Raw genomic sequence first — 27803 nt, forward strand, 5'->3', positions numbered from 1 at the left:
GTTTGTTCATGATGCCTCTGAAAATTATTATGAGAGAGGAAAATATGGTTGCAAAAATTTTCATGTTACTAAAACACCTCTCTATGTGCTGAAATTTTTGAAGCTACACTTGTTTTATCTTCCTATGCTTGTTACTTTGATCTTCATGAATTTATTTGTGTACAAGATTCCTTTTCATAGGAAGCATGTTAGGCTTAAATTTGTTTTGAATTTGCCTCTTGATGCTCTCTTTTGCTTCAAATACTATTTCTTGCGAGTGCATCATTAAAACTGCTGAGCCCATCTTAATGGCTATAAAGAAAGAACTTCTTGGGAGATAACCCATGTGTTATTTTACCTACAGTACTTTGTTTTTATTTTGTGTCTTGGAAGTTGTTTACTACTGTAGCAACCTCTCCTTATCTTAGTTTTGTGTTTTGTTGTGCCAAGTTAAGCCGTTGATAGAAAAGTAAGTACTAGATTTGGATTACTGCGCAGTTCCAGATTTCTTTGCTGTCACGAATCTGGGTCCACCTCCCTGTAGGTAGCTCAGAAAATTAAGCCAATTTACGTGCATGATCCTCAGATATGTACGCAACTTTCATTAAATTTGAGCATTTTCATTTGAGCAAGTCTGGTGCCATTTTAAAATTCGTCAATACGAACTGTTCTGTTTTGACAGATTCTGCCTTTTATTTCGCATTGCCTCTTTTGCTATGTTGGATGAATTTCTTTGATCCACTAATGTCCAGTAGCATTATGCAATGTCCAGAAGTGTTAAGAATGATTGTGTCACCTCTGAATATGTTAATTTTTATTGTGCACTAACCCTCTAATGAGTTGTTTCGAGTTTGGTGTGGAGGAAATTTTCAAGGATCAAGAGAGGAGTATGATGCAACATGATCAAGGAGAGTGAAAGCTCTAAGCTTGGGGATGCCCCGGTGGTTCACCCCTGCATATATCAAGAAGACTCAAGCGTCTAAGCTTGGGGATGCCCAAGGCATCCCCTTCTTCATCGACAACATTATCAGGTTCCTCCCCTGAAACTATATTTTTATTCCATCACATCTTATGTGCTTTGCTTGGAGCGTCGGTTTGTTTTTATTTTTTGTTTTGTTTGAATAAAATGGATCCTAGCATTCACTTTATGGGAGAGAGACACGCTCCGCTGTAGCATATGGACAAGTATGTCCTTGGTTTCTACTCATAGTATTCATGGCGAAGTTTCTCCTTCGTTAAATTGTTATATGGTTGGAATTGGAAAATGATACATGTAGTAATTGCTATAAATGTCTTGGGTAATGTGATACTTGGCAATTGTTGTGCTCATGATTAAGCTCTTGCATCATATGCTTTGCACCCATTAATGAAGAAATACATAGAGCATGCTAAAATTTGGTTTGCATATTTGGTTTCTCTAAGGTCTAGATAATTTCTAGTATTGAGTTTGAACAACAAGGAAGACGGTGTAGAGTCTTATAATGTTTTCAATATGTCTTTTATGTGAGTTTTGCTGCACCGGTTCATCCTTGTGTTTGTTTCAAATAAGCCTTGCTAGCCTAAACCTTGTATCGAGAGGGAATACTTCTCATGCATCCAAAATACTTGAGCCAACCACTATGCCATTTGTGTCCACCATACCTACCTACTACATGGTATTTTCCGCCATTCCAAAGTAAATTGCTTGAGTGCTACCTTTAAAGTTCCATCATTCACCTTTGCAATATATAGCTCATGGGACAAATAGCTTGAAAACTATTGTGGTATTGAATATGTAATTATGCACTTTATCTCTTATTAAGTTGCTTGTTGTGCGATAACCATGTTCACTGGGGACGCCATCAACTATTCGTTGTTGAATTTCATGTGAGTTGCTATGCATGTCCGTCTTGTCTGAAGTAAGAGAGATCTACCACCTTATGGTTAAGCATGCATATGTTAGAGAAGAACATTGGGCCGCTAACTAAAGCCATGATCCATGGTGGAAGTTTCAGTTTTGGACATATATCCTCAAATCTCAAATGAGAAAATTATTAATTATTGTTATATGCTTATGCATAAAAGAGGAGTCCATTATCTGTTGTCTATGTTGTCCCGGTATGGATGTCTAAGTTGAAGAATAATCAATAGCGAGAAATCCAATGCGAGCTTTCTCCTTAGACCTTTGTACAAAGCGGCATAGAGGTACCCCTTTGTGACACTTGGTTAAAACGGTGCATTGTGATGATCCGGTAGTCCAAGCTAATTAGGACAAGGTGCGGGCACTATTAGTACACTATGCATGAGGCTTGCAACTTATAAGATATAATTTACATGATGCATATGCTTTATTACTACCGTTGACAAAATTGTTTCATGTTTTCAAAATCAAAGCTCTAGCACAAATATAGCAATCGATGCTTTTCCTCTATGGAGGACCATTCTTTTACTTTCAATGTTGAGTCAGTTCACCTATTTCTCTCCACCTCAAGAAGCAAACACTTGTGTGAACTGTGCATTGATTCCTACATACTTGCTTATTGCACTTATTATATTACTCTATGTTGACAATATCCATGAGATATACATGTTACAAGTTGAAAGCAACCGCTGAAACTTAATCTTCTTTTGTGTTGCTTCAATGCTTTTACTTTGAATTATTGCTTTATGAGTTAACTCTTATGCAAGACTTAATTGATGCTTGTCTTGAAGTGCTATTCATGAAAAGTCTTTGCTTTATGATTCATTTGTTTACTCATGTCATATACATTGTTTTGATCGCTGCATTCACTACATATGCTTTACAAATAGTATGATCAAGATTATGATGGCATGTCACTCCAGAAATTATCTGTGTTATCGTTTTACCTGCTTGGGACGAGCAGAACTAAGCTTGGGGATGCTGATACGTCTCCGACGTATCGATAATTTCTTATGTTCCATGCCACATTATTGATGTTATCTACATGTTTTATGCACACTTTATGTCATATTCGTGCATTTTCTGGAACTAACCTATTAACAAGATGCCGAAGTGCCGATTCTTTGTTTTCTGCTGTTTTTGGTTTCAGAAATCCTAGTAAGGAAATATTCTCGGAATTGGACGAAATCAAAGCCCGGGCCTATTTTTCCACGAAGCTTCCGAAGTCCGAAGATGAAACGAAGAGGGGCCACGGGGTGGCCAAACCCTAGGGCGGCGCAGCCCCACCCCTGGCCGCGCCGGCCTGTGGTTTGGGCCCCCCGTGCCGCCTCCTGACTTGCCCTTCCGCCTACTCAAAGCCTCCGTGACGAAACCCCCAGTACCGAGAGCCACGATACGGAAAACCTTCCAGAGACGCCGCCAACGCCGATCCCATCTCGGGGGATCCAGGAGATCGCCTCCGGCACCCTGCCGGAGAGGGGAATCATCTCCCGGAGGACTCTAGGCCGCCATGGTCGCCTCCGGTGTGATGTGTGAGTAGTCTACCCCTGGACTATGGGTCCATAGCAGTAGCTAGATGGTTGTCTTCTCCCCATTGTGCTATCATTGTCGGATCTTGTGAGCTGCCTAACATGATCAAGATCATCTATCTGTAATTCTATATGTTGCGTTTGTTGGGATCCGATGAATAGAGAATACTTGTTATGTTGATTATCAAAGTTATATCTACGTGTTGTTTATGATCTTGCATGCTTTCCGTTACTAGTAGATGCTCTGGCCAAGTAGATGCTTGTAACTCCAAGAGGGAGTACTTATGCTCGATAGTGGGTTCATGCCTGCATTGACAACTGGGACAGTGACAGAAAGTTCTAAGGTTGTGTTGTGCTGTTGCCACTAGGGATAAAACATTGATGCTATGTCTAAGGATGTAGTTGTTGATTACATTACGCACCATACTTAATGTAATTGTCTGTTGCTTTGCAACTTAATACTGGAGGGGGTTCGGATGATAACCTGAAGGTGGACTTTTTAGGCATAGATGCAGTTGGATGGCGGTCTATGTACTTTGTCGTAATGCCCAATTAAATCTCACTATACTCATCATGATATGTATGTGCATGGTCATGCCCTCTTTATTTGTCAATTGCCCAACTGTAATTTGTTCACCCAACATGCTGTTTGTCTTATGGGAGAGACACCTCTAGTGAACTGTGGACCCCGGTCCAATTCTCTTTACTGAAATACAATCTACTGCAATACTTGTTCTACTGTTTTCTGCAAACAATCATCTTCCACACAATACGGTTAATCCTTTGTTACAGCAAGCCGGTGAGATTGACAACCTCACTGTTTCGTTGGGGCAAAGTACTTTGGTTGTGTTGTGCAGGTTCCACGTTGGCGCCGGAATCCCTGGTGTTGCGCCGCACTACATCCCGCCGCCATCAACCTTCAACGTGCTTCTTGGCTCCTCCTGGTTCGATAAACCTTGGTTTCTTTCTGAGGGAAAACTTGTTGCTGTGCGCATCATACCTTCCTCTTGGGGTTCCCAACGAACGTGTGAGTTACACGCCATCAGTGCACAATCAAAATATACATGTTCAGAGGTGACATAATCATTCTTAACACTTCTGGACATTGCACAAAGCTACTGAAAGTCAATGGAATCAAAATATCCATCGAACATAACAAAACTGGCAATGCGAAATAAAAGGCAGAATCTGTCAAAAACAGAACAGTTCGTATTGACGAATTTTATTGAGGCACCATACTTGCTCAAATGAAAATGCTCAAATTGAATGAAAGTTGCGTACATATCTGAGGATCACTCACGTAAATTGGCATAATTTTCTGAGTTATCTACAGAGAATTTTGCCCAGATTCGTGACAGCAAATAAATCTGTTTCTGCGCAGTAATCCAAATCTAGTATGAACCTTACTATCAACGACTTTACTTGGCACAACAAAACACAAAAATAAGATAAGGAGAGGTTGCTACAGTAGTAACAACTTCCAAGACTCAAATATAAAACAAAGTACTGTAGCAAAATAACACATGGGTTATCTCCCAAGAAGTTCTTTCTTTATAGCCATTAAGATGGGCTCAGCAATTTTAATGATGCACTCGCAAGAAATAGTATTTGAAGCAAAAGAGAGCATCAAGAGGCAAATTCAAAACACATTTAAGTCTACATGCTTCCTATGCAAACGAATTTTGTAGATAAACAAATTCATGAATAGCAAAGTGACAAGCATAGGAAGATAAAACAAGTGTAGCTTCAAAAATTTAAGCACATAGAGAGGCATTTTAGTAACATGAAAATTTATACAACCATATTTTCCTCTCTCATAATAACTTTCAGTAGCAACATGAGCAAACTCAACAATATAACCATCACATAAAGCATTCTTATCATGAGTCTCATGCATAAAATTATTACTCTCCACATAAGCATAATCAATTTTATTAGTTGTAGTGGGAGCAAATTCAACAAAGTAGCTATCATTATTATTCTCATCAAGTGTAGGAGGCATATTGTAATCATAATCAAATTTATCCTCCATAACAGGTGGTACCAAAAGACTACTATCATTATAATCATCATAAATAGGAGGCAAAGTATCATCAAAGTAAATTTTCTCCTCCATGCCCGGGGGACTAAAAAGATCATGCTCATAAAGCCAGCTTCCCCAAGCTTAGAATTTTCCATAGCATTAGCAACAATAGTGTTCAAAGCATTCATATTAATAACATTCCCATTAGCATGCATATAAAGTTCCATGGGTTTTTTAATTCTCTCTTCAAACACATCATGTCCTAACTCAAGATAAAGTTCATAAAGATCTCTCATATTTTTGTTGTTTTCCATTATGCCTAACTAGTGTAAACAAGAAACAAAAAGATGCAATTGCAGGATCTAAAGGAAATAGCTTCGAGCACAAACACAATGGCGCCAGAAAAGTACTGTTACCTGGAACCGGAGTATGAGTGCCTTTTACCTTTCCTCCCCGGCAACGGTGCCAGAAAAGTAGCTTGATGTCTACGCCCCCTCCTTTTCCTGTAGACAGTGTTGGGCCTCCAAGAGCAGAGGTTTGTAGAACAGCAGCAAGTTTTCCCTTAAGTGGATCACCCAAGGTTTATCGAACTCAGGGAGGAAGAGGTCAAAGATATCCCTCTCATGCAACCCTGCAACCACAAAGCAAGAAGTCTCTTGTGTCCCCAACACACCTAATAGGTGCACTAGTTCGGCTAAGAGATAGTGAAATACAGGTGGTATAAATAAGTAGTAGCAACGGCACCAGAAAAGTGCTTTGCCCAGGACAGTAAACAAGCAGTAGTAACGCAGCAGTAGTAACGCAGTAAAACAGTAAACAAGCAGCGATAGCAGTATTTAGGAACAAGGCCTAGGGATCATACTTTCACTAGTGGACACTCTCAACATTGATCACATAACAGAATAAATAAATGCATACTCTACACCCTCTTGTTGGATGATGAACACCACTAACTGTGTAGGATTACACGAACCCTCAATGCCGGAGTTAACAAGCTCCACAATATTCAATGTTCATATTTAAATAACCTTAGAGTGTAAGATAGATCAACACAACTAAACCAAGTACTAACGTAGCATGCACACTGTCACCTTCATGCTACGAAAGGAGGCATAGATCACATCAATACCATCATAGCAATAGTTAACTTCATAATCTACAGGAGATCATAATCATAGCCTACGCCAAGTACTAACACGGATGCACACACTGTCACCATTACACCGTGCAGGAGGAATAAAACTACTTTAATAACATCACTAGAGTAGCATGTAGATATATTGTGATACAAAACACATTGCAATCATAAAGAGATATAAATAAGCACTTCACTATGCCATTCATAACAGTGAATAAGTATTCTGTGAAATATAGCCCAAGAGACCCGCACGGTGCACACACTGTCACCTTTACACACGTGGGACAAGGAGTCTCCGGAGATCACATAAGTAAAATTCACTTGACTAGCATAACGACATCTAGATTACAAGCATCATCATATGAATCTCAATCATGTAAGGCAGCTCATGAGATTATTGTATTGAAGTACATAGGAGAGAGATGAACCACATAGCTACCGGTACAGCCCCGAGCCTCGATGGAGAACTACTCCCTCCTCATGGGAGACAGCAGCGTTGATGGAGATGGCGGTGGTGTCGATGGAGGAGCCTTCCGGGGGCACTTTCCCGTCCCGGCGGCGTGCCGGAACAGAGACTTCTGTCCCCCAGATCTTGGCTTCGCGATGGCGGCGGCTCTGGAAGGTTTCTCGTACCGTGGCTTTTTCGTATCGAGGTTTTAGGTCGAGGGGCTTTACATAGGCGAAGAGGCGGCGTCAGAAGGTCGAAGGGGCACCGACACTATAGGGGGGCGCGGGCCCCCCCAGGCCGCGCCGGCCTATGGTCTGGTGGGCCTGTGGCCCCCCTCTGGCGACTCTCGGGTGTTCTGGATGCTTCCGGGGATTCTAAGATGCTGGGCGTTGATTTCGTCCGATTCTGAGAATATTTCCTTACTAGGATTTCTGAAACCAAAAACAGCAGAAAACAGCAACTGGCCCTTCGGCATCTCGTCAATAGGTTAGTTCCAAAAAATGCATAATAATGACATAAAGTATGCATAAAACATGTAGATATCATCAATAATGTGGCATGGAACATAAGAAATTATCGATACGTCGGAGACGTATCAGCAAGTGATGAACTTGCCTTTCTTGACTGCAAGATTATGCAGGCAAGGTCTTCGATACGCAATAACTCCAAATTCTGAAATAGCATCACCGTCCGGTAAGGACGATGTTTAAAAGATTGGCAATGATGCAATAATGCATAAGAATGAGATGCAATCGCTCTAAGCGTGTCCTAACCCCGATGATTTAGGATTAGTGAGTGGTAATGATTGGTTTAGGGTGTGTTGCACTTTTAGAGTGATTCACATACAAGGTTCTTATTCAGGTGTGATTACTTGGTATTATAAACAGGTAGATAGTAAGGCATAGTAATCAATTGAGCACACAAAGAATGATGATTGGCATAACGTTAACAAGTAAAGGATAGTGGTCAATTTTAGTACTATATGGCATGGTTATTGATTACTTGTTATATTCTTCAAAGGAATAACTTTTGAAGAACATGTTCTTTAATAAAGAATAAGTATGGCAATTGGGTTTGTGGGTTGCTATAGTTTATTCTGGTTCCAAGTAGTTTCTGGAGATGGATCACAACCTAGTTGGATTCATCAACACCAAGGACTTGTATGGTATTAGTGAAGCATGAGTATCTTAGGAATTTAATTGCATATGGGTGCTATCAAGGTTGGTATACCTTGTTGTACTAGCTAGCTAGGGTTTATATGTCCTATTAGGTAGGGTTGAGGATACTCTCTATTTTCTTCAAAAGAATAACTTTTGAAGAACATACTTCTTAAATACTAAGAAGTATAATAATTAGGTTGAGGTTGTTTAGGTTTGCTATTTAATTCCCTAAGTAAAGATTGGTTGGTTCCTAAATAGGAGGTTTGATAATTAGCTAACACTAGTAGGGTTTAGTGGGTATGGTGTATGATGCACAATTAATGGGCATGGTTGTTATTATGGTTCATCACAGGGTTGTGATGCTAGATATGGATAATTAAGGTTGTTGCCTCTAAGGATAGGAACTATGGTTGGTTCTATTTGATCATCTAGGTTTGATTAAGATGAATATATGGGATACTAATTAGTAGTGATAGGGTTCCCATATTTTATGTGGATTTGAACTAGTATTTAGTTGTTAGATATGAATCTATGATTACTAATGAAGTAACATGATCACATGTTACTTAGGGTTTTAGGTTTGGAAACAATTTTAGGGTTCATATGAAGTAATGGATTTGGGGGTTCCTAATTGAATTAGGGTTTTGCTATTTACCATATAATTCTATGATTAATAACTTCAATTTAAAGTTGAAGTTATTAATAACTTGGGAATAAAAATAATATTGAATTTGGCATTTTATTATTTTTAAACAATTAATAATTAAGGTAATTATTAATTAGGGTTTAAATCTCTCTAATAATGATTTAATCAAAATAACAAATAAAGAAAATTAGTCTTAATGTTTTCTTTATTTATTTACTGGTTTTTATTTACTTTTGGAAATTTTTACTAATTATTGAATTTAAGTGAATTTAGAATTAAAATTAAAAGCTTAATTAACAAGTATTAAATAATTGAATTTTTATTAAAAATAAAAATTTAATATTATATTTTTATTGGATAGAATTCACTTTTCTAAAAAATTTGATGTATCATTTATATTTTTCTGAGCTATATTGAATTTTATATGAATTTGCAAAGTTGCAAGTATTTTCTGGAATTAAAATTAACTAAGAATGCTAAAGCTGCCCGGTTAGTTCTACCCGCAGACACAGACATGTGGGGTATGGTCCAGATCAGCTGCCTCGTTGGCAGTTGACCAGGTCAAACCAGCTATGGGGTCCCACCGCCACGCTGGTCTCGTCGACGGCTCAACGCCGGCGAGCCAGTGCACGGTGGCTACACCGTTTTATGGCCTCCTGGGATGTGCAGTTAGCCCCTAACGCATCGCCGCGACACGCTGAGATGGATGGTGGTGGTGATCTTGTCAGAGGGCTACCGGAACATCGCCGGAGATCACCACCTGCGGCGGCGGGCTCCGGCCATCGATCGACTATGGGCTACAGGGGTCTAAAAGACGTGGAATTAAGCTCTAAACGATGGCAATCTCACCTTGAGGCTGGCAGTAGGCTCGACGAGGAGGATTATTGACGGAGGAGACCACACAATCGCCGATTCCGACGAGCTACTGTGAAGGGGAAACTTCAAAATTGGCTCGATTCGGAGGTTCCCCGGATGCGTAGCTTGGCCAGAGTAGAGAAGACGTCGAGGCGCACCTCCTCGACCTAAGTCTGGGCTCTGGGATGGCTCCAGTCGTCGGTTTCTTGCTCGACTCCGGTGGCCAGTAAATGGGGATTGTGAAAGATTGAGAGGGTTTGGGGAAGGATGGAGTGGCTTCGCAGAACAACGAGTTCACGAAGATCATTCTGGCCTATTTATAGCTCTCGGCGTTCGTTGAGATGGCGATACGATGGCGACTGGCCGAGATGCTCGGCTATGTTGCTGCTTGTTTTGGGCACGAATCTTAACAACGCCGGATAAGGTGGACGCGATGGAGATTACGGTCAGCTTTGGCTTGGTCTCTAGCGTCCGGGCATCCATATCCTCGACGAGGAGGTGGCCAGGTGCTGTCGCGGTGGCGTCCATGCGTGCCGAGGTTGAAGACGACCAGGTGAGGTGAATTCGGTATTTGGGACTGGGCTGGCTTGTGGGTGGACTGGGTCGTGTTGGGCTGCACTCGGTGGGCTTGCTGCTGAGCTTGTGCCACGGGCTGCACGGTGGGCTGTGTGGCCAGGTGAGTCTGGTAACCCTCTTTCTATTTCTCTTTTATTTCTTCTTTGTAATTTCTGTTTTCAAATTTCTATTTTGAATTCAGATTTGAATTCAATTTCTCTATCTTGCAGGTATTGCAAATTTAATTCCTACAAGGATTAGTCCAGGGTGCTACAAATTCTTGAGTGGTGTAGTTGCAATTTTAATATGATACTAAAACATTTGTTTATTAATTAGTATTAGTATGTGGTTTAAATTTCCATATGGACATGAATTTGAATAATAACTTTGAAAATATTCAAATTATTTTCTGAATGATATTTTAATGTCACCTTGACATACTTAGAGTTAATAATACTCTTATCATGGTTTAGTTTTGATATATGGAAATAAGGGTTGATAGCCACCCATATAGTTTCATTTATAAGATTTAGCACTAGGTTCATCTTATGTTCCATAGTTAAACATAGGATTTAATTAGAGTGCACTTATAGGGTTGTATTGCTATTTATCTAATGATACATGGATTGGAACTTATTTGTAGCTTAGGTTTTAGTTGTGATCACCCAAATGATACTCAAACTAGGTTTGAGATTTAATTCCAGGGTGTAGAGATGAGATGACACCATATTGCATGTGATAGGGTTTAATCTCCCCTAACCATGATAAGGTGGTTACTTGCTTAATATTTCATGTGCTTCTCTAATTACTAAGGATTTGGGAATTGGTTTTATCTTCTACCAATTAACTTCTATAGCATTCTCAATTCTACCATTAAAGTAACTACATTAGTTATAGTTCTTTTTTATAGTTAACTTTGGTCATATGGAGGTATGGTTTCTCACCAAATAAAGTGTAGAGTTTAACTCTAAGGTTTTCTTAGGTTCTTTAATTTGATGAATGAATGAAAAATGGATGGGGTAAGATTCTACTTATGATCACCAAGTGATTCACAAGTTGGGATTGAGATATAAGTCTAGGGTTGCTTATTAGTGATCTCCCTATGATTTCATGTGGTGAATAATATCTACTAATCATATAAGTGTTAGCAGTTGGATTATTCTCCTATTTCTCTAAAGCATGGTTTTGGATTAGGCATGATCCATTTGTTCTTAATATCCTTACCTCAAGTTCTTAGGGTTTATGATCATCACTCAATTATAATGATCAAGGTTTGGCTTCCTAAGGTACCTCTCATTAAATAGGTTTCTCACTTCAATGATCAAGCATTGTCTTGATCAATTAATGTATAGTACTTGTATTTTACTTTCTAGGATGGAACTTCTATGGTTGCCTCATTAGTTTATATCCCAGGAGAATGCCTGAGATATTCTGTTAGGGTTCTACTCAAACAATGATGATATGGCCATCTAGTTATAAGAATAGTTCTCTCCCTCAAATCCAGGTGTTGCCTCAACTATCTTGAGTGTAACTCTATAGCTTGAGTTCTCTCATACAGGAATGGTTTATTCTAGGGTTTATGGTGTACTCCTAATATTTATTTAGGTTGCTGAGCTAAAGATTCAATTGTCTAACTTAGTTGGATTATTCCACTCCTTATTTCACTAATTCATGGATATAGTCTTATTCCACTTGGTATTTGGTTATCTCACCACTCCAAGATGAAATGGTTTACAACCCAATACTTTAGTTCAAAGATTGTCCTTTTTTCATTAATAGGTAAAGCTAGAATTGATATGAATGGTCTCTCTCACTTGGGAAGGACTTCAATACTAACCTAAGGTTATTCTCCAAAGATAATTATGTGGTCACCAATATCTATGGTTAATATAAATGGTTCTCTCTCTAGGAATGGTCTGGAATAATATCATAGGGTTCTTCTTCAAAGTGATGTTTGGAATACATGGATGTATATCCAAGGTTTAACTCCAGGTTTATTATTGCTTCTGTAATAAATAATATAGATCTCTCACCTCTCTGGGTTTGATGTATAATAATTTGAGATAGAGAAGAATTATATTCTTTAGTTGGATCTCCTTGTCTTGTTTCCAAGATTAAAGTAGAATGGGTATCATAGGGTTTATGGTAAGATCAAGGATTAGTTTAAGGCATGGAAAAGCTAAGTCAATAATAGTTTCTCCATTTTATTGTTACTTGATTTGCAATTGAATTGATGTTCATATGCTATGACAAGGATTACCATATTATAATCTTTTATAAGATCAAGAAATTTATCATTGAGTAAAGTGTTGTTGTGTTGATTATTAGTTCCATTTGATCTAACCCCTTAGATCAATTCATCTCTACTCAAAATAAGGTTTAAGCAAAGTCACATTGAGGTTTATAGCGCTTGACTTGATGAGCTACTTCAATTCCACCAAGGTCAAGTGAAACTTCAGTTACTCTGATTGTTTTACTTTAAAGCGCGAAAATTCCCCAGATTTTCTATGCATGAATGCAATGCACACATCTGTTTTCTCTATTTTTGTAACCCCATTACCTGGGATATTACAAGGTAACATGGTAGGAGAGGAAAAGAGGAAAAAGCCGTTTTAGCCATAGCGGTACTACCGGTACCAGGAGCGGTAGTACAGCTACCCCTACTGGTACCGCCCGAGATACCGCTCTGAGGATTGCACGCGAAATGTCCCACAGAACAGGTTACGGTACCTTGAGCGGTAGTACCGCCCACGGTACCGCTCAAGTACCGTAACGCGTTACGGTCGTACCGCTGTGGTACCGCTTCGAGTCCAGTAAGGTCTGGACCCTGTTGCGGTACCTCGAGCGGTACCGCAAGCGGTAGTACCGCGAAGTGTCCACGTGGACAAGTTCTGTGGGGATTCAAACTCAGAGCGGTAGTACCGCTTCCCATAAGCGGTAGTACCGCTTAGGCAAAAACAGCATCCAACGGTTGGATTTGGAGGGACCTATATAAAGGCCCCTTCTTCTCCAGCCCGACCTGGCTCTTCTCTCTCTCTCTCCTCCATTGTTGCTGAGCTCAAAATTGAAGGGATCTCCTCATCCACCCAACCAATCTTGCTCATACTTTGAGAGGTGGTGGAGGAGACCCCGATCTATCATTCTACCGAGAGAAAGTTCACCAATTCGTGGTACTCCTTAGTGGATCTTGGTGGTAGGGTTCCTTTGGTGGAGCATTGGAAGAGTTCCTTTGGTGGAGCATTGGAAGGATTCCTTTGGTGGAGCATTGGAAGGGTTCCTTTGGTGGAGCATTGGAAGGGTTCCTTTGGTGGAGCATTGGAGAAGGGTTCCTATGGTGGAACATTGGAGATGTGCAGCTATGGAAGCTAGGTTGGTGATGTACTAGCTCCATAGGGTGTTGGGAGCATCCTTGTGTGTGGAGCTCGCCCCAACCTTGTGAAGGAATCACCGCCTCGACCGGTGCCTTAGTGGAAGAGGGAGAGCACCTCCGTGGAGCTCTCTCGAGGAAGAAGGTGAGGCCTTCCTTCGTGGTGTGGCCGTCTAGTCTCTTGTGTGAGACTAGCACCTCCTCAACGCAGACGTACTTCCTATTGTGGAAGGAACTGCGGTAAACAAACCTCGCCTCGCCTCCGCGCCCTCCGGTTGTCTCGCTCCTTACTCTTACTATCTTGTTGATTCCTTTACTTGTTGCACTTGTCCTAGCATCTTTGTAGGAACACCACTATTGCTAAAGTTATCACCTTTACCTTCCGTTGCGCTAAAATTGAAAAAGGTTAAAACTTGTCGTAGCGCCATTCACCCTCCCTCTTGTTCGCTACGATCCATTCACCAGACCTGCCATTGATGCTGCCACGGCGCCAAACGACTCCACCAACCTGCGCGTGTCCATCACACTTCCGAGACACCACTGCACCATGCCGCGGAGACTCGACGACGCCGACACAACAAAAGCACACCGCTCCACCTCAGCACCACCGCCATCCGTTGTCTGCTCCAAAAACGATACCCCCAATAGGAAGAACGGCGTTGCGCGCCGCCAACGTCCGATCCGGGAGACCCGGGTCTAGGGTTTCCCCTGGAGCATCCCAGGCGAAGAACGCAGACTGCAGAGACAATGCCTTCAAGTGGTAACTTAGTTCAGTTCAGTTGGTAGAGCCACCCCTCCCACAATGCGTGCAACTAGCGGACAGATACAAGCGACTAAGGAGCGAGGCGGTCGATGAAGTTCACAAGGTCGTGGAACAATAATATCTCCTGTGGTGTTTCCCTCGATCTTTTGACTCCGGTAGCGATGCCTTTTCGAAAGACTTCAGTGGTTAACTCTAGAATAATGGGCACTTCTGGCTACTATGTCTAAACCTTAAGCCTTCCCAAGTTAACAACGAAACGTGCCGCCATCATCCGCCATGTGGGCTAGCTTTCACCGGCAGCTGCGCCTCACCATCGGGAGCTAGGCGACAGATCGCAATATCCGCCACGGCTAGCCACACAACTAGCCGATCTCCTCCCGCGAGAGAGAATACCACCACCGTGGTGCCACGGTCAGCGGCACCTGACGCCCGCCACCTGCCACCGGGTCGACGCCGTCACCGCCATCGCCATCCAGGGGCGCCGCCCTTGGTGCCGTGGTCCCAGACCTTGAGGAGGAGCAGCACGAGATCCACCCCCATCCCCACCCACCCGACGATGCCGAGGCGAGGAAGGAGGAGAGGACCGCACCGCCGCCCCCATCACCGCCCGCCCGGCGAGGCCGCGGCGAGGAATGGAGGAGAGGGCCGCGCCGCCACCCCCATCACCGCCCGCCCCGCGAGGCCGTGGCGAAGACGGGATGAGAGACCACGCCGCCATCGACCGGCAGGTTCCGGGACCATCCCTCAGCGCGGATGCGTGCCTCCTACCGCCGCACCAGGGGACCACGCGAGGATCCCCGCCGCCCCCATCACCGGCCGCGCCAGGCTTCACTGGCGGTAGCCTCAGGGGACGCGCGAGGAGGGAGGAAGGGGTGGGGAAGGCGGCGACGGGGAGGAATAGGGTTCCGCCCTGAGTCGCCCTGGAGGGGACGACCCGAGCGGAGATGGGTCCCAGCTCACAGAACTAAGAATTGAGCACCCGGTTGGGCAACCGGGTCAGTTCGCCCTCTTCTCAAAAGCTTCGTGGGAACCTTTACTACTTTACTACGACGGGGGGCCACCCGTAGGGGGTTTATTGCACAAGGCCCCTACACCACACACACATTTGGATTTTCGCGTATTATTCCTTGACTTGTGACCTATCATGATGTGAGGTGCATGTAACGACTTTGAAGACATAAATTCAACTTTTATTTTTGCTAAGACGTGGCATTATCCTAAACTTATAGTTTAAGTGCGATTTAAATGTGATTGATTCATGTATGAACTTAGGTAGTTATAGAGATAAATATTATCTATGTTAAATCTTCTCTACAAGTGGACTAATAGACATTTATCGTGGTAGTTTAAATCGGCAACACAATAGTTTATGTGAGAGATGAGATGTCCTAGATCAACATCCGGAAAATCGCAAACCATTTTCATTCTCTTTTTCTCTCTGTGTGAAGTGTTGTGTATGAGAGGAAAAGCGGTATCTCTAATAAATTTTCTTTTTTTCCAGGGAAATCTCTAATAACTTTTCGGCCTCGATAACATGGACAAGAACAACACTACAGATTTTAGGCAGCACATTTTACTCGAACTCTAACATGGTTGTTCGACCGTTTTAACGAAACCTTTGTAAGTTCAAAGAGAGAACCTGTCATGCATATTAATATATTGAATTTGTAGTCCTTGATATTTGTATGAGCATATGAATTCTTTATTATATTTCAAATTTCAAATGAATGATTCGGTCATTTAAATCTTTTTTCTTTGAGATAGCCATGAACTCACCACGGTAGCAACGTTCGGGTCTCCTCTCAAAAAAAAAAAAAAAGCAACGTTCGGGTCTCCTCAGCCCCGACTATGTCGGGACACCCTCCTCTGCTCTTCCCCCGCCCTTCCCGCCTTGTCTTCCTCCCCGACCACTCCTCCCGACGACACCCTGCTCCCTCCTCCCGTCTCCTCCACCGCCGGTAACTACTCCGCATCCAAATCGCCTCTCGATCCGCTCCATTTTCGGTTCAATCGACCTTACCCCCAAATGGATCGGCACGGGTAGGCAGGCGGATCCGGTTTCTTGATTCAGATTCGACCTCGACAGCCAAAACCAAAGGCATTCCACATCCTCGGGGGCAGGCAGCAATGGGGATCTCCAAGGTGACGGGCATCGCCGCGACGGCGCTCCTCGCCGCGTCGCTCGCCCTGCGGAAGGCCGGCGCGAGGACCGCCGCCACGGCCCCCGTCCTCGCCACCAGCTGCGTCGCCTACGTCGTCACCGTCGCGTCCCACACCGCCGTCAACGCGCCCTGGATCCTGGGCAAGACCGCGTCGGGCCGGTTCCCGCTCTGGTCCGCCCTCCTCTTCGGCCCCTTCCTCGTGCTGGCGCGCAACTACGCCAAGGTCAAGAGGTTCCTCAGGAAGGAGAACGTGTTCGACGAGATCGCCCAGGGGCTCTACCTTGGCGGATGGCCCTTCTTGCCCACGCACCTGCCTCCCGGGGATCCGTCTGTCGTGGATTGCACCTGTGAGCTGCCCAGGAGCGGTTTCGTGAAGGTGGATGAGTATATTTGCCTTGCTACCTGGGATACCAGGGCTCCATCGCTGTCCCAGATCGAGTTCGCGGCACGGTGGGCGTGCGAGAAGAGAGCCCAGGGGAAGCCGGTCTATGTCCACTGCGCATTTGGTTAGCATTCTATCTGTCTCTTCTCTTGTTTTTTTTTTAAAGAAATGAGAACCTTTCTTCTTTTTATGCATTCCGACTGTCCGCGTACCATACCAAAATTTGGAAATTTTGTTCTATTTAAATCATATACTGCACAAAGACTAAACGGCTGTCTGTTTTTTCTTTACATGATTTACAACATCAGGTCACGGGAGAAGTGCTTGTGTCATGTGCGCAATCCTAGTGGCGATGGGCATTGCTGAAACTTGGAAAGACGCCGAAAACATCATCCGGGGAAGGAGGAAGATCAAAATGAACGCTCTTCACCGCAAAACCTTGGAAGATTGGTCCAAGACTCGAGTTGTCCAGAAAAAGGAAAATTAGCTGTGAGCCGATTTCTTTCTTACACGATATACTTGTTCCATGAGGTTACAGACGGTTCAGAACACCGCAAACCATATTTTTTTAGGAATACTGTAACATTCTTTATCGCCAATCCATATGTCAATCATTTGTGACACGAGGAAATCCTTCCTTTGGTAACTCTTTTATATGCTTGTTTGATGTATGTGTAGTGCTACTGTAAGCAACCCTTTTCACAGCATAGCCAGTGTTGTGCAGTGTACAATTTTATTCATAATGGAACCAACTTGAACTTATACTGAAGCTGAGATCTTGGACTAGTATGCTGTTTTCTCCTACTTGTTTATCTACCGCCTGTCACATGCCTCAACAAATTGCTTATATATAGCCTGCATGTAGAGGAAGATGCCGAAATGGCACAGATATACAAACAAACTGTAGTTTGAAGATATGACTCAACAGCAATGTGTGCACTCTTAGAATCTGAGTGAGGTACTAAATTTGATGTTTGGAATAGATTTGTGCACATATGCTCTGAGACTACGCTTGTCCCTTCCTGATGGTAATGATGTGACTGAATATCAGTGATTCATCTTAACCTTTTCTCCATTTTCTGGTGGTTTGATCTTTTTTCAAAGGTCTATTAGATAGCCCACCTATTAATTCAAGATATTTGGGTAGTTGTGCATGGTAAAAAGTTTTCTTACGAAATGCAGGCATTGCAGAAGTAATCAAAACACATAATTAAGTACTATTTCAACCATGAATTCTAGGTGCTCTTCCTTCTCGCTCTACTTTTTGATACATCAAACCATTTTACTCGAGAACTCTGACAGTTTTACACATTCTGAGAAATTCTCAGACCTGGAGCTTCCTCTGTTTTCCAGCTCTCCTCTGCTGCGCACATATCTGCTACATCCAAAAAAATAATCTTCCCAACTGCTTTGCTTTTGCTCCTACTTTGAAGGTTAGTTCCAAAATAAATTTGGATCAGAAGGCTGAATATTGGCTTTCAGATGGATGTGCTGCAATGCTTAGCTGTCCACAGTTGCCTTCATCTGGCATTAGTATCCTGTGGGCAATACAGGCAACAGCAATAAATAGATCAGGGGTGCATCTTGAAAAATACACTACAGTCGCTGAGCCTATTCTTCTTTTAGGTCCAAACATATTTTGGTCAGTTGGCCACAATAGCTGAGAATATCCTATGAATGAGAAACAAAAAAGCAAGTCTAGTTCTTATTCTGCACACCTTATATCAAGTTCGTTTTGCTGTTTGTTTTAATGGATGCTATTGTGTAAAAAAACTAGCTTGCTGACTTCCGAATTTTAGTTGCTGGTAGGCGGGTGGTCCATTCCATGCTGATTTGGTAGGGCATATCAAGGTATTAATAACTAAGATGCTTCTGGCTTCTAGTAAGCCCTGGCTCAATCATATGCACTTTAAAAAATAAATTGTAGATATGTAATAATTTCAACAGCTACAGGTAGCAGACTTTACTTTTAACAAAAGAAAATCAACTAGACAACAGAGTTCAGAATTACATGGTACTTACTCTCGCGGGCGAGATGCCCAGAGGGAACTTAGGGCACGGAGACGGTTATGGTACTCGCCAATGGCCAAGAAACACCGAGCTGCCTGCCTAACTGTCAGAATTCTGTGCATCTGGTGAAGGGTCTGCTGCCTCAAGTTATCAGCCTGGAGATTACATGTCATACATGTCGTTTAAGTACATGCTGAGTAAATCTTATAACTAGCAGCTAGACTCAAGTTATCAGCCTGGAGATTACATGTCGTTTTAGTTCATGCCGAGTAAATCTTATTCCTAGCAGCTAGACTCAAAGTATATGGTAGTAATAATCTTGTTTTGAAATGCCCCATGGCATGGTTAAAAAGATGAAATTTATAAGAACAATAACTTCAAAATTGTGGAGAGGTTGACCTGATACGTTCTGATAAATTGACAATTTTTTTTATTTTTGGCACTCTTAGTTAGTAGATTGTTGGCAGGCAGTTAGCAGCACTGATGAGGTAAAAGGGTGTAGGTGTGGCCAGAGCAATTATAACTTTCTCCTGAATGCAGATTGTTGCTACATTTACCAACAAGTTTTACCAGGTGACTTGCCTGCTCATCGACAAATTTAAATCAGATGACCGAATAATCTAGCAGTCGCTATCTATACACCGTTATAGGGATCAAAGGCTAAAGAGTAGCGAGACATATTAAGTTACCTGTATGACAAAACCTTCAAGGTTGGACAGCTTGCCGAGTGCAACGGCCATGTCACCCATGAAGCTCCCAATGTTTGCGTCATCGGCAAGACACCCGCTGCCAGCCACCGTGATTGCTAGTGACTGATGGAGCTGCTCCAGGCCCTGGGTGAGAGCTTCTTCTGCCTGCTGCAACGACTGCTCAAGGCCATAGATACCGACCATTTGCTGTTCAGTCAAGGGATCAAGCTGAGGTACCAGTGTCTGCAGCATCAACAAAAAGTATGTAATGTCATTAGGATACAACCATAGTTTACTCAGACAATGATTCATTGAGACATTGAGTTCATTGGCCAACATTCGCTTGGCAATTGGGATGTTGAACTATCAAATGAACTCTCTTTCATTAGAGAAACTACCAAATAAAATTGACAGATATAGTAAGCATTTTTTTATAGAAATAGCAAAATGCTAACTTTCAGTGTAGTTTGGTAAACATGCCTTGAGCAGATCAGAGGGCCGGAAGCCACCCATCCACAGGAAGCAGCGCTCAGCTGGGGTTGCCCACATCCCAGTGATGAGATGGAAGACGTCTGTCCTGGCCGCGGCACCCTTGAGACGAAATAGCTCATCGTAGTGGTTCAAGGAGTCGTCGATGATGGCCCTGAGGTCACTGTCTGGCAAGTGTGCGTGCAGGCCCCCACGGAGCTCAACCATGCGCCGGCTGTCATCGTCCAGCCACCTGTTGTACTCAGCGTCGAACATAGCAGCGCCTGAAAGTAGAAGCAACAGTTCAGAGTCAGTTGAAACAACAATGTTGAAGTCTTGTTGGGGTCAATAAAGAGGAGACTTGAGAATGGCGATGGATTTCCACACCTGCGCTGGAGTTTCCACCTGGAGCTCCTCCAACCAAGAGGCCCTGGACAAAAGCTCACAGGTTCAGATCAAACTTCATAATATGAAAAAATCTAGCTCGGTACCATCGAAAATAGACAAGTTGGAAAGAAAAAACTTGAATGGTACTTTCCAACTGGAGTGATCGTGGTGATGGTATCTATGTACAGGTGCACATGGTAAACTAGCTGCAAAAATGAAAAGCACCTGGGAACGAGCTCGATGGAGATCCTGCTCTAGTTGAGCAAGCTTCAGCTTGCCACTCTCAAGCTGCTGAATGTAGGCCTACATGAGATGGAAAATACAGATAAAGATGTCAGCGAGTTGGCAAATCCATTACTGAAAACATTGATTCAGTTCAAACCACAAACACATATCATATATGCAATGAATTACAAAATATGATCCACCTTCTTTCGCAGCCGGCTTTTCCGTGCAGCCTCTCGGTTCTGTGCTAGCCTCCTCGTCGTCTGCTGACCACCAAGGTAGAAGAGGAAGTTGTTAACTTGTTATAAATCTCATAATTCTCAAAACCAAATGCAGTTGATTTCTCCAGGAAAATGAAATTTGATGTTACCTTGGGATCAAGTGCTTTGCCTGTCCTGTCACTGTGAGTGGAACTTGCTGCCATCTTCTGCACATGCCAAGTGAACATAAGCGGTTCAGCACGAGATAAAGTCAGTTAATATACCTTCTTTCCTCGAAGGTGCGTATAAATACATGTCATTAGATTACATGTTAGAAGAAGACTGTGAAGAAGGTGCAATGAGTTGATACATTATGCTCACTTAAGACACTATGATAGAGAGATGGAAGAAGAAATGCCATGCCTGTGTGTCCATGCCATGGTGCAATCAAACAAGTATATAGTATGGTCTCTACTACATGCACGTTACATCAAGCACAGATAAAGAAATAGTCGTGTACATTTGGTGGAAACCACCCACTCCAACAACAGACAAAAATTGTAAGCATATATTAGGTTCTGCTTTTCTTTTCAGATGGTGTGTTGCTGTCGCGTCGCTCCCTAATTTGCAGAGCTCTCTTTCAGCTAAGTGTGAATCGATTATTTTACTAGAGAGTTGTGAATTGATCAGTGCATAAGATTGTTCCTCTTTGTTTAGCTGCTATCCAATCCAATTCACATAGTATTTTGGTAGTTCATCAATTTGACCAGAAAGCCGCATGCACCTAAAGTAGACACTGACCCGGGCAAGGTGGAATTATTCAAGCATCCAACTAATTCAGGTCACAGTTTCTTGCAAAGGATGCTAGAGGCAATATTGTAAGAATGGCCCCTTGTCTCTTACTGCATCACCAATGGAACGGTAGCTACGCACTAATCTAGCATATCCTCTACACTAATCACCTATCCATATGTGACTATAGCCTGGGAATGGAAGGAAGATGTTGCAATTCCAAGCAGGTTTTGCTGCTAGATTTCTATAGGACCGAAAGAAAAAAGGGTTCACCTAACGTGTTGGGATTGGAGATCTTGGGAGCAGCAACATCTTAAATGCACACCCTCGGCAGTGGATTCTTTCTTTGTTGTGCCTATGGCAGGAGCATTTTGCTACATGAGCATCTTGGAAGTTGTGGCCTAGCTAAGCTAGCTACTGACATGGCGCCAGGCTATCTATCTAGAAGAGATCATGACGATGATGACCAGCAGAGAATGTGGAGAAGCAAAGAACATCCAAGAAAATCAAGATAGTTAATGCATTGAGTTTGCAGTACCTGCTGGTGGTGCTGGGGCTGGTACTGCTCTGGAATCTGGTGAAACTGGCTTGCCACGGTTACCACTCCAACCAGGCCTTGCTGATGGTGGTGGTGATCTGATGAGTCCTTGTTCATGTTGTTCTTGCTGCTGCTCTCTGAGTCAGTGCTGTCTGCTGTCACATTTGAACCCTCCTACACAAGGCAAAAGCAAGCTGTAAAAACAAGTTCTAGTGCAAAATACTTGTAATGTCCATTATCCATGATATAGGGAGTAGTAGTATTTTTACCTTTGGTGTGTGATGGAGAGAAAGAGAGGCCATAGGCCAAGCGGGGAAGATGTCCAGTGTAGGAGGTGGCCTAGCTCCTCCAGCAGCAGCGGCAACAACAGCTGTAGCGGTAGCAGCAACAGTACTGGGGAAGGCTGCAAGAAGATATCATAGGTGAGGAGGAGATCAAGACACAGCAGAGAGGTGAAGTGAAAAGGCTGCAGTACTGTGATCACAAGGGTGGCTGTGGTGTAGGACCACCGTGGCAGCGAAACTGAAAGTGGCCTTGGAATTTATTCCCTTTGAGCTAGGTGTGCTTGCAGTTGCAGAGAGGCAGCAGCTGGTACTTGGTACCTATGGCGACTTGCTGCAATCTACATGCATGGACACTCTAGGGGTAGAGGGAGAAGGCTGGAAGAGAGAGAAGGGTCACAAGCAGAAGCAACACACACACACACACAACTGGTGAACTGCCACTCCTGCCGCACTGCATGGTTACTTTTGACTAGGATGCCCTAACCTCTTGGTAAAGTGGCTCGCAAGGTTGTGCTCTTTGGTCTTCTTGTTGGACCTGGCTTGGCTAGTTGGCTGGCTACAAGAGAGAGAAAGAGGAAGGGTGTAGTGTGTACGTACGCATGGCGTTGCTGTGTCCATGGTGATGGTGAGCTATGGTGGAGGTGGCCGTTGGAGTTTGTTGCTGATGAGCAGCCCTCCTGCCGCCGCTGCTGCTGAATGTGGCCACCTGGTGCATGAAGGCCTCCTCCAGCTCCCCGAAATAGGCACCCCCTCCTCCTCCGTCTTGCTCGCTGCACGGACAAGCAAAACCATCATCAGTTCATCACCATGACGAAATGATCTACAGAAAGATTCGTATGTAGTATGTATCTACACATGCAGAATTCATGACAGGAAGCACCAAGAACAGCAAGCCGACAAAAACTATGCATACACAACGCAGCAATACACATGCAGATAAAAATCTGAAGCTCCTGCTGCCCAAGCTTGCCAAATCTCCATGAACAAGTGCAGCATGCTCACGGTTTATTGATTTCTCAAAAAGAGGGAAAAGCAAAAGAGAGATCAGCAAGAAAACGGAGAGAGGGGAAAGGTTTTTCTTACAAGAAGGTCGCGGAAGGCATGGAGTGGTTGGGCATGGCGCCGGCATGGAAGCCGCCATAGCCAAGAACATGATGAGGAGGAGGATCCCTGTGCCTCGGATGCCCTGAACTGCTGCTCGCCTCCTCCATCGATCCTTGAGCTTGAAGCTACCTAGCTAGCACACCGCCACCCAATAAGATCCTCAAGAACCCCAAACCTTTCTGCCTCTCCCAGTAGAGAAACTAGCTACCTAGCTAGCAGCCTGGCTTGTGATGCACTGGGATATATAGCTAGCAACACAGGAAAAGATCACATGAGCAACACCCACACACAAGCCAGAGAAGAGAGAGGGCATCCGAATATGGAGACAAACTACATACCAGGGTACTAGTTTTGCTTTAGTCTGTACCACGAGCAACAGCGCAAAAGAGGCCGGGGTTGAGCAGAGGCAGCCTTGACCGTTTCTTGCTCTTTGTTCGCCCACCCTGCAACTCCTTGTCTTGATATCTGCCACTGTGATGGCTTTCGCCTCGCTTCTGGGCTGTGTGTGTACCGCTAATCCCACAGTTCAGAGGGAGATCTTGTCCTTGCCTGATTCTTTTCTGGTCTCGTCTCTCTCCCTTCGCTTGTGTGTCTGTCTGTGTGAAAAGAAAGATGGAGAGAGAGAGAGAGCGAGGAAGAAGAAAGATGGAGAGAGGGAGAAAGATGTGTATAGTAGGGAGTCTTGTCTTGACTTGAAGGGCTTTTGTCAAGAAGCCACAGGAATCCCTCTCTCTGCCTGACTGCACTCTTATCACATTGGAACTGACTGCCATCTCTCATTGGCTGGCCCTCAAACAATTTCTTTATTTTATGCATCCACGTCCACCCTTCTCCTTTTCCATGCTCCAAAGTTCAAAGGATGTTCCTTCCTATGGGCTATTTTTACACGGGTGAGAACATAATCTTTATCGTATATGTAGTATGTGCTGTTCGAAGAAAATATGTGCTTTGAGCAGCCAATTTTTCTACTCGGCGGGTGATGACCGTCTTAATCTCCCGTTTAGACTTTGACAGTGTCTATACATGATACCTATAGGATAATCAGTGAGACGTTTTAGCGGTACACCAGGTACACAAACGTGTTGTCAACCTTATGTGAACATTACATATATGCATTAACAATTCGATCTGCAATTATTCGCTAAGGAGCCAGAAACCTTGCTGAATTTAATTTGCTTGGCAGTGTCCCCTGTTAACGGGTCAACATCCGTGCCTTGTCAAACCATACCTAAACCAATAATATCCATTTCCACGCAATGGGTAGCAGCGAACTTTATTTAATTCCTCAGACCATTGCTAAGTATCTAATCAATCAGTGGGGCCTTCAGATATATATGTTAGTTCACCTGACATTGATAGGTTGGATTGAGACTCGCTCGATCTTCCTTTCTGATGTACACATGCTTAACATATATCCATGCACTAAAATTCTCGCATACTTCATGCACCGTGTGCCTTGTGGATTGCCCAAGTTAAAAGGTTTCGGGTTCTGCCACTACATAGCTGCACTGGACACACCTGAACTACTGGAAAATGTGTGCACTTTACTCGCACTATCTACAGTGGTGAAAATTGTGCGTTGATTGGTGTAATTAATCAAAAGCAATGATGTAAAAGTTAGAGAGGGAGAGAGACGGTAGATTGGTTTGCCGTGCTTAGAGCATCGGCATGGCTCTGTATATATATTGCTCAATGAGCTAGGGTTACAGGTTGTTAAGATTACAACATAACTACTAACAAACATCAGAGTTATCTACTCATCATCTTCACGTGAGGATCGTCCTCGTCTTCGGTTAGGATCCTGATCGTTTAACAGCCCCTCTCGATCCGAACGTGTACTGGCTAAACACAGGCCATACTTCAATCTGTCAAAAGCATCTCGATTCAGTGCCTTTGTAAATATATCTGCCAGTTGATCCTGAGAGGAAATAAACTGAACCTTCAATCTCCCAGCTGCAACCTTCTCTCTTACAAAGTGAAAATCTATTTCTATGTGTTTCATCCTCGCATGAAACATAGGATTTGCTGTAAGAAAGGTTGCTCCAAGATTGTCGCACCATAACGTAGGCGCCCGAGCTTGAAACACTCCCAGTTCCCTGAGAACTGTCTGTAGCCAAGTTACTTCAGACGTGCCATTAGCTATGGCCTTGTATTCCGCTTCTGTACTCGATCGACTCACAGTAGGCTGCTTTCGTGAGCTCCAGGACACTAGGTTGGGTCCATAAAACACTGCATAACCACCTGTTGATCTCCGATCATCCGGGCATCCAGCCCAGTCAGCGTCAGTATACACACTGAGTTCAGTTGACAACGATCGCTGAAACTGCAGTCCAAGGTTAATAGTACCCTTCACATATCTCAGTATTCTCTTTACCGCTGACCAGTGCACATCTGTTGGGGATGCCAGGAATTGACAAACTCTATTTACAGCAAAGGAAATATCCGGTCTGGTCAGGCACAGATATTGCAAAGCCCCTACTGTACTTCTGTAATTAAATGCCATATCCTCACCAAGAACTGTTCCAGAGAATTTGCTGAGTTTCTCCGTTGATGACATTGGAGTTCCTATATCCTTGCAGTTATACATGTTTACACGACGCAGGATATCAGCGCAATTCCCCCTGGTGTGCTCGTCACTTCAACTCCGAGAAAATATGACAGCTTCCCCAGATCCTTCACCGCAAATGAATCTCGCAGCTTGGTCATCAAAATGTTCACAGCCCGACTACACGACCCTGTGATTATTATGTCGTCCACATAAATCAGCATATAAATGATCACCCTCTTATCATTGAACACAAAAAGGGAAGTGTCTGCCTGAGAAGGAACAAAGCCCAGCGACTGAAGTTTCGAGCTTAGCTTAGAATACCACGCCCGCGGTGACTGTTTCAGTCCATACAGCGACTTCTGAAGGCGACAGACACGATTGGGATAATTCTTGTCCACATAACCGGGAGGCTGATACATATACACCTCCTCCTGGATATCGCCGTGGAGAAACGCATTCTGCACGTCGACCTGCCGGAGCTGCCATCCTCGCGACACGGCAATAGACAGTATCAGACGGACTGTGGTTGGCTTGACAACAGGTGAGAATGTGTCAGTGTAATCAATCCCTTGACGCTGAGTAAAACCCTTGGCCACCAGTCGGGCCTTATACCAATCCACTGAACCATCTGGTTTCTGTTTGATCTTAAACACCCACTTACAGCCGACGATGTGACGGCCTGGCGGTGGATCGACGAGGCGCCAAGTGTCATTCAGACGCAAGGCACGAAATTCCTCATCCATTGCTGACTTCCAGGAGGGATCCACAAGGGCGTCGACATGTGATACTGGTTCGGCGGCGAAAGCCCTCTTCTTGGAATCATACCGTATGATGCCTTCAAATAGCTTTACGGGCTTCAGTGGCCGTCGAGCAGGGAGAACAGGCGTGCTATGATCAGTAGTGGGGCTCGACGACGCAGGTGCTGAGCTCGACGCAGGGGCGGAGCTGGAGGGAGGCGAACCAGGTGGAGTGTTGTGAGCCGGCCCATTAGCTGTGGGAGACGGAGTGCGCGGAGGCGAGTCGGGGTCAGCTCCTCCTGGCTCATCGTGGGGAGCCTCCTCATGATCGACGTGATCACCGTGGGGCGGTGCATGCATGCCCGCTGGATCGACGTGGTCCTCGAGTTGGATACCTGAAACAGGAGACAAAGTAGGACCATTAGTAGCATTTGCCGCATCGTCACGCATCGGTTCATCCGTATCCGGTTCTGGAAGGAGGAGATCTGTTTCGGTAGGAGGAGAAGGAGATGTAAAATCCCGAGCGAAAGGAAAGGCGTGCTCGTCGAACACCACATCCCGAGACACATATATTCGGCCAGTAGATCGATCAAGACATCGGAAACCCAGATGATTAGAACTATAGCCTAGGAACACGCACATGCGCGACCGAAAACTGAGTTTATGATTGTTATATGGGCGCAAGTTTGGCCAACACGCGCATCCGAAAACTCGAAGAGAAGTGTAATCTACCTCCTTTTGGAAGAGTTTGGTAACGGGAGTGGAGTTATGAATCACACGACTAGGCATTCGATTTATAAGGTAGCAAGCTGTGAGCACCGCGTCATCCCAAAAGCGAAGTGGAGTTGAGGATTGAGCGAGAAGTGCTAGGGTAGTTTCAATGAGGTGACGATGTTTTCGTTCTATTGCCCCAT

The 27803-nt window shown here is 43.9% G+C and overlaps 2 protein-coding genes across 3 annotated transcripts; one reads left to right on the forward strand and one right to left on the reverse strand.

The window, feature by feature from the left end:
* Nucleotides 1-16197: 16197 nt before the first annotated feature.
* LOC127294729 (uncharacterized) lies at nt 16198-17676 on the forward strand. 2 transcript variants are annotated; one of them, XM_051324609.2, is made up of 3 exons: nt 16198-16321; nt 16412-17031; nt 17216-17676. In XM_051324609.2, exons 1-3 carry the CDS (start codon nt 16212-16214, stop codon nt 17392-17394), a joined length of 909 nt encoding a protein of 302 aa, XP_051180569.1. In that variant the 5' UTR covers nt 16198-16211; the 3' UTR covers nt 17395-17676. The 2 variants fall into 2 exon arrangements, with proteins under 2 accessions (XP_051180569.1, XP_051180570.1); XM_051324610.2 differs by having other exon boundaries at nt 16199-17031.
* Nucleotides 17677-18092: 416 nt separating this feature from the next.
* On the reverse strand, nt 18093-24311 carry LOC127294728 (transcription factor TGAL4). The gene is made up of 13 exons (XM_051324607.2): nt 23943-24311; nt 23584-23852; nt 23098-23270; nt 22486-22619; nt 22217-22390; nt 21057-21113; nt 20890-20949; nt 20687-20764; nt 20462-20504; nt 20087-20358; nt 19607-19849; nt 18930-19072; nt 18093-18445 (listed from the first exon to the last, which is right to left on the reverse strand). Exons 2-13 carry the CDS (start codon nt 23709-23711, stop codon nt 18364-18366), a joined length of 1587 nt encoding a protein of 528 aa, XP_051180567.1. The 5' UTR covers nt 23712-23852; nt 23943-24311; the 3' UTR covers nt 18093-18363.
* Between the last annotated feature and the right edge of the window lie 3492 nt (nt 24312-27803).

The sequence above is a fragment of the Lolium perenne genome, chromosome 4 (genome assembly GCF_019359855.2).
Source record: "Lolium perenne isolate Kyuss_39 chromosome 4, Kyuss_2.0, whole genome shotgun sequence".
In the NCBI taxonomy this organism is placed as follows: Eukaryota; Viridiplantae; Streptophyta; class Magnoliopsida; order Poales; family Poaceae; genus Lolium; species Lolium perenne.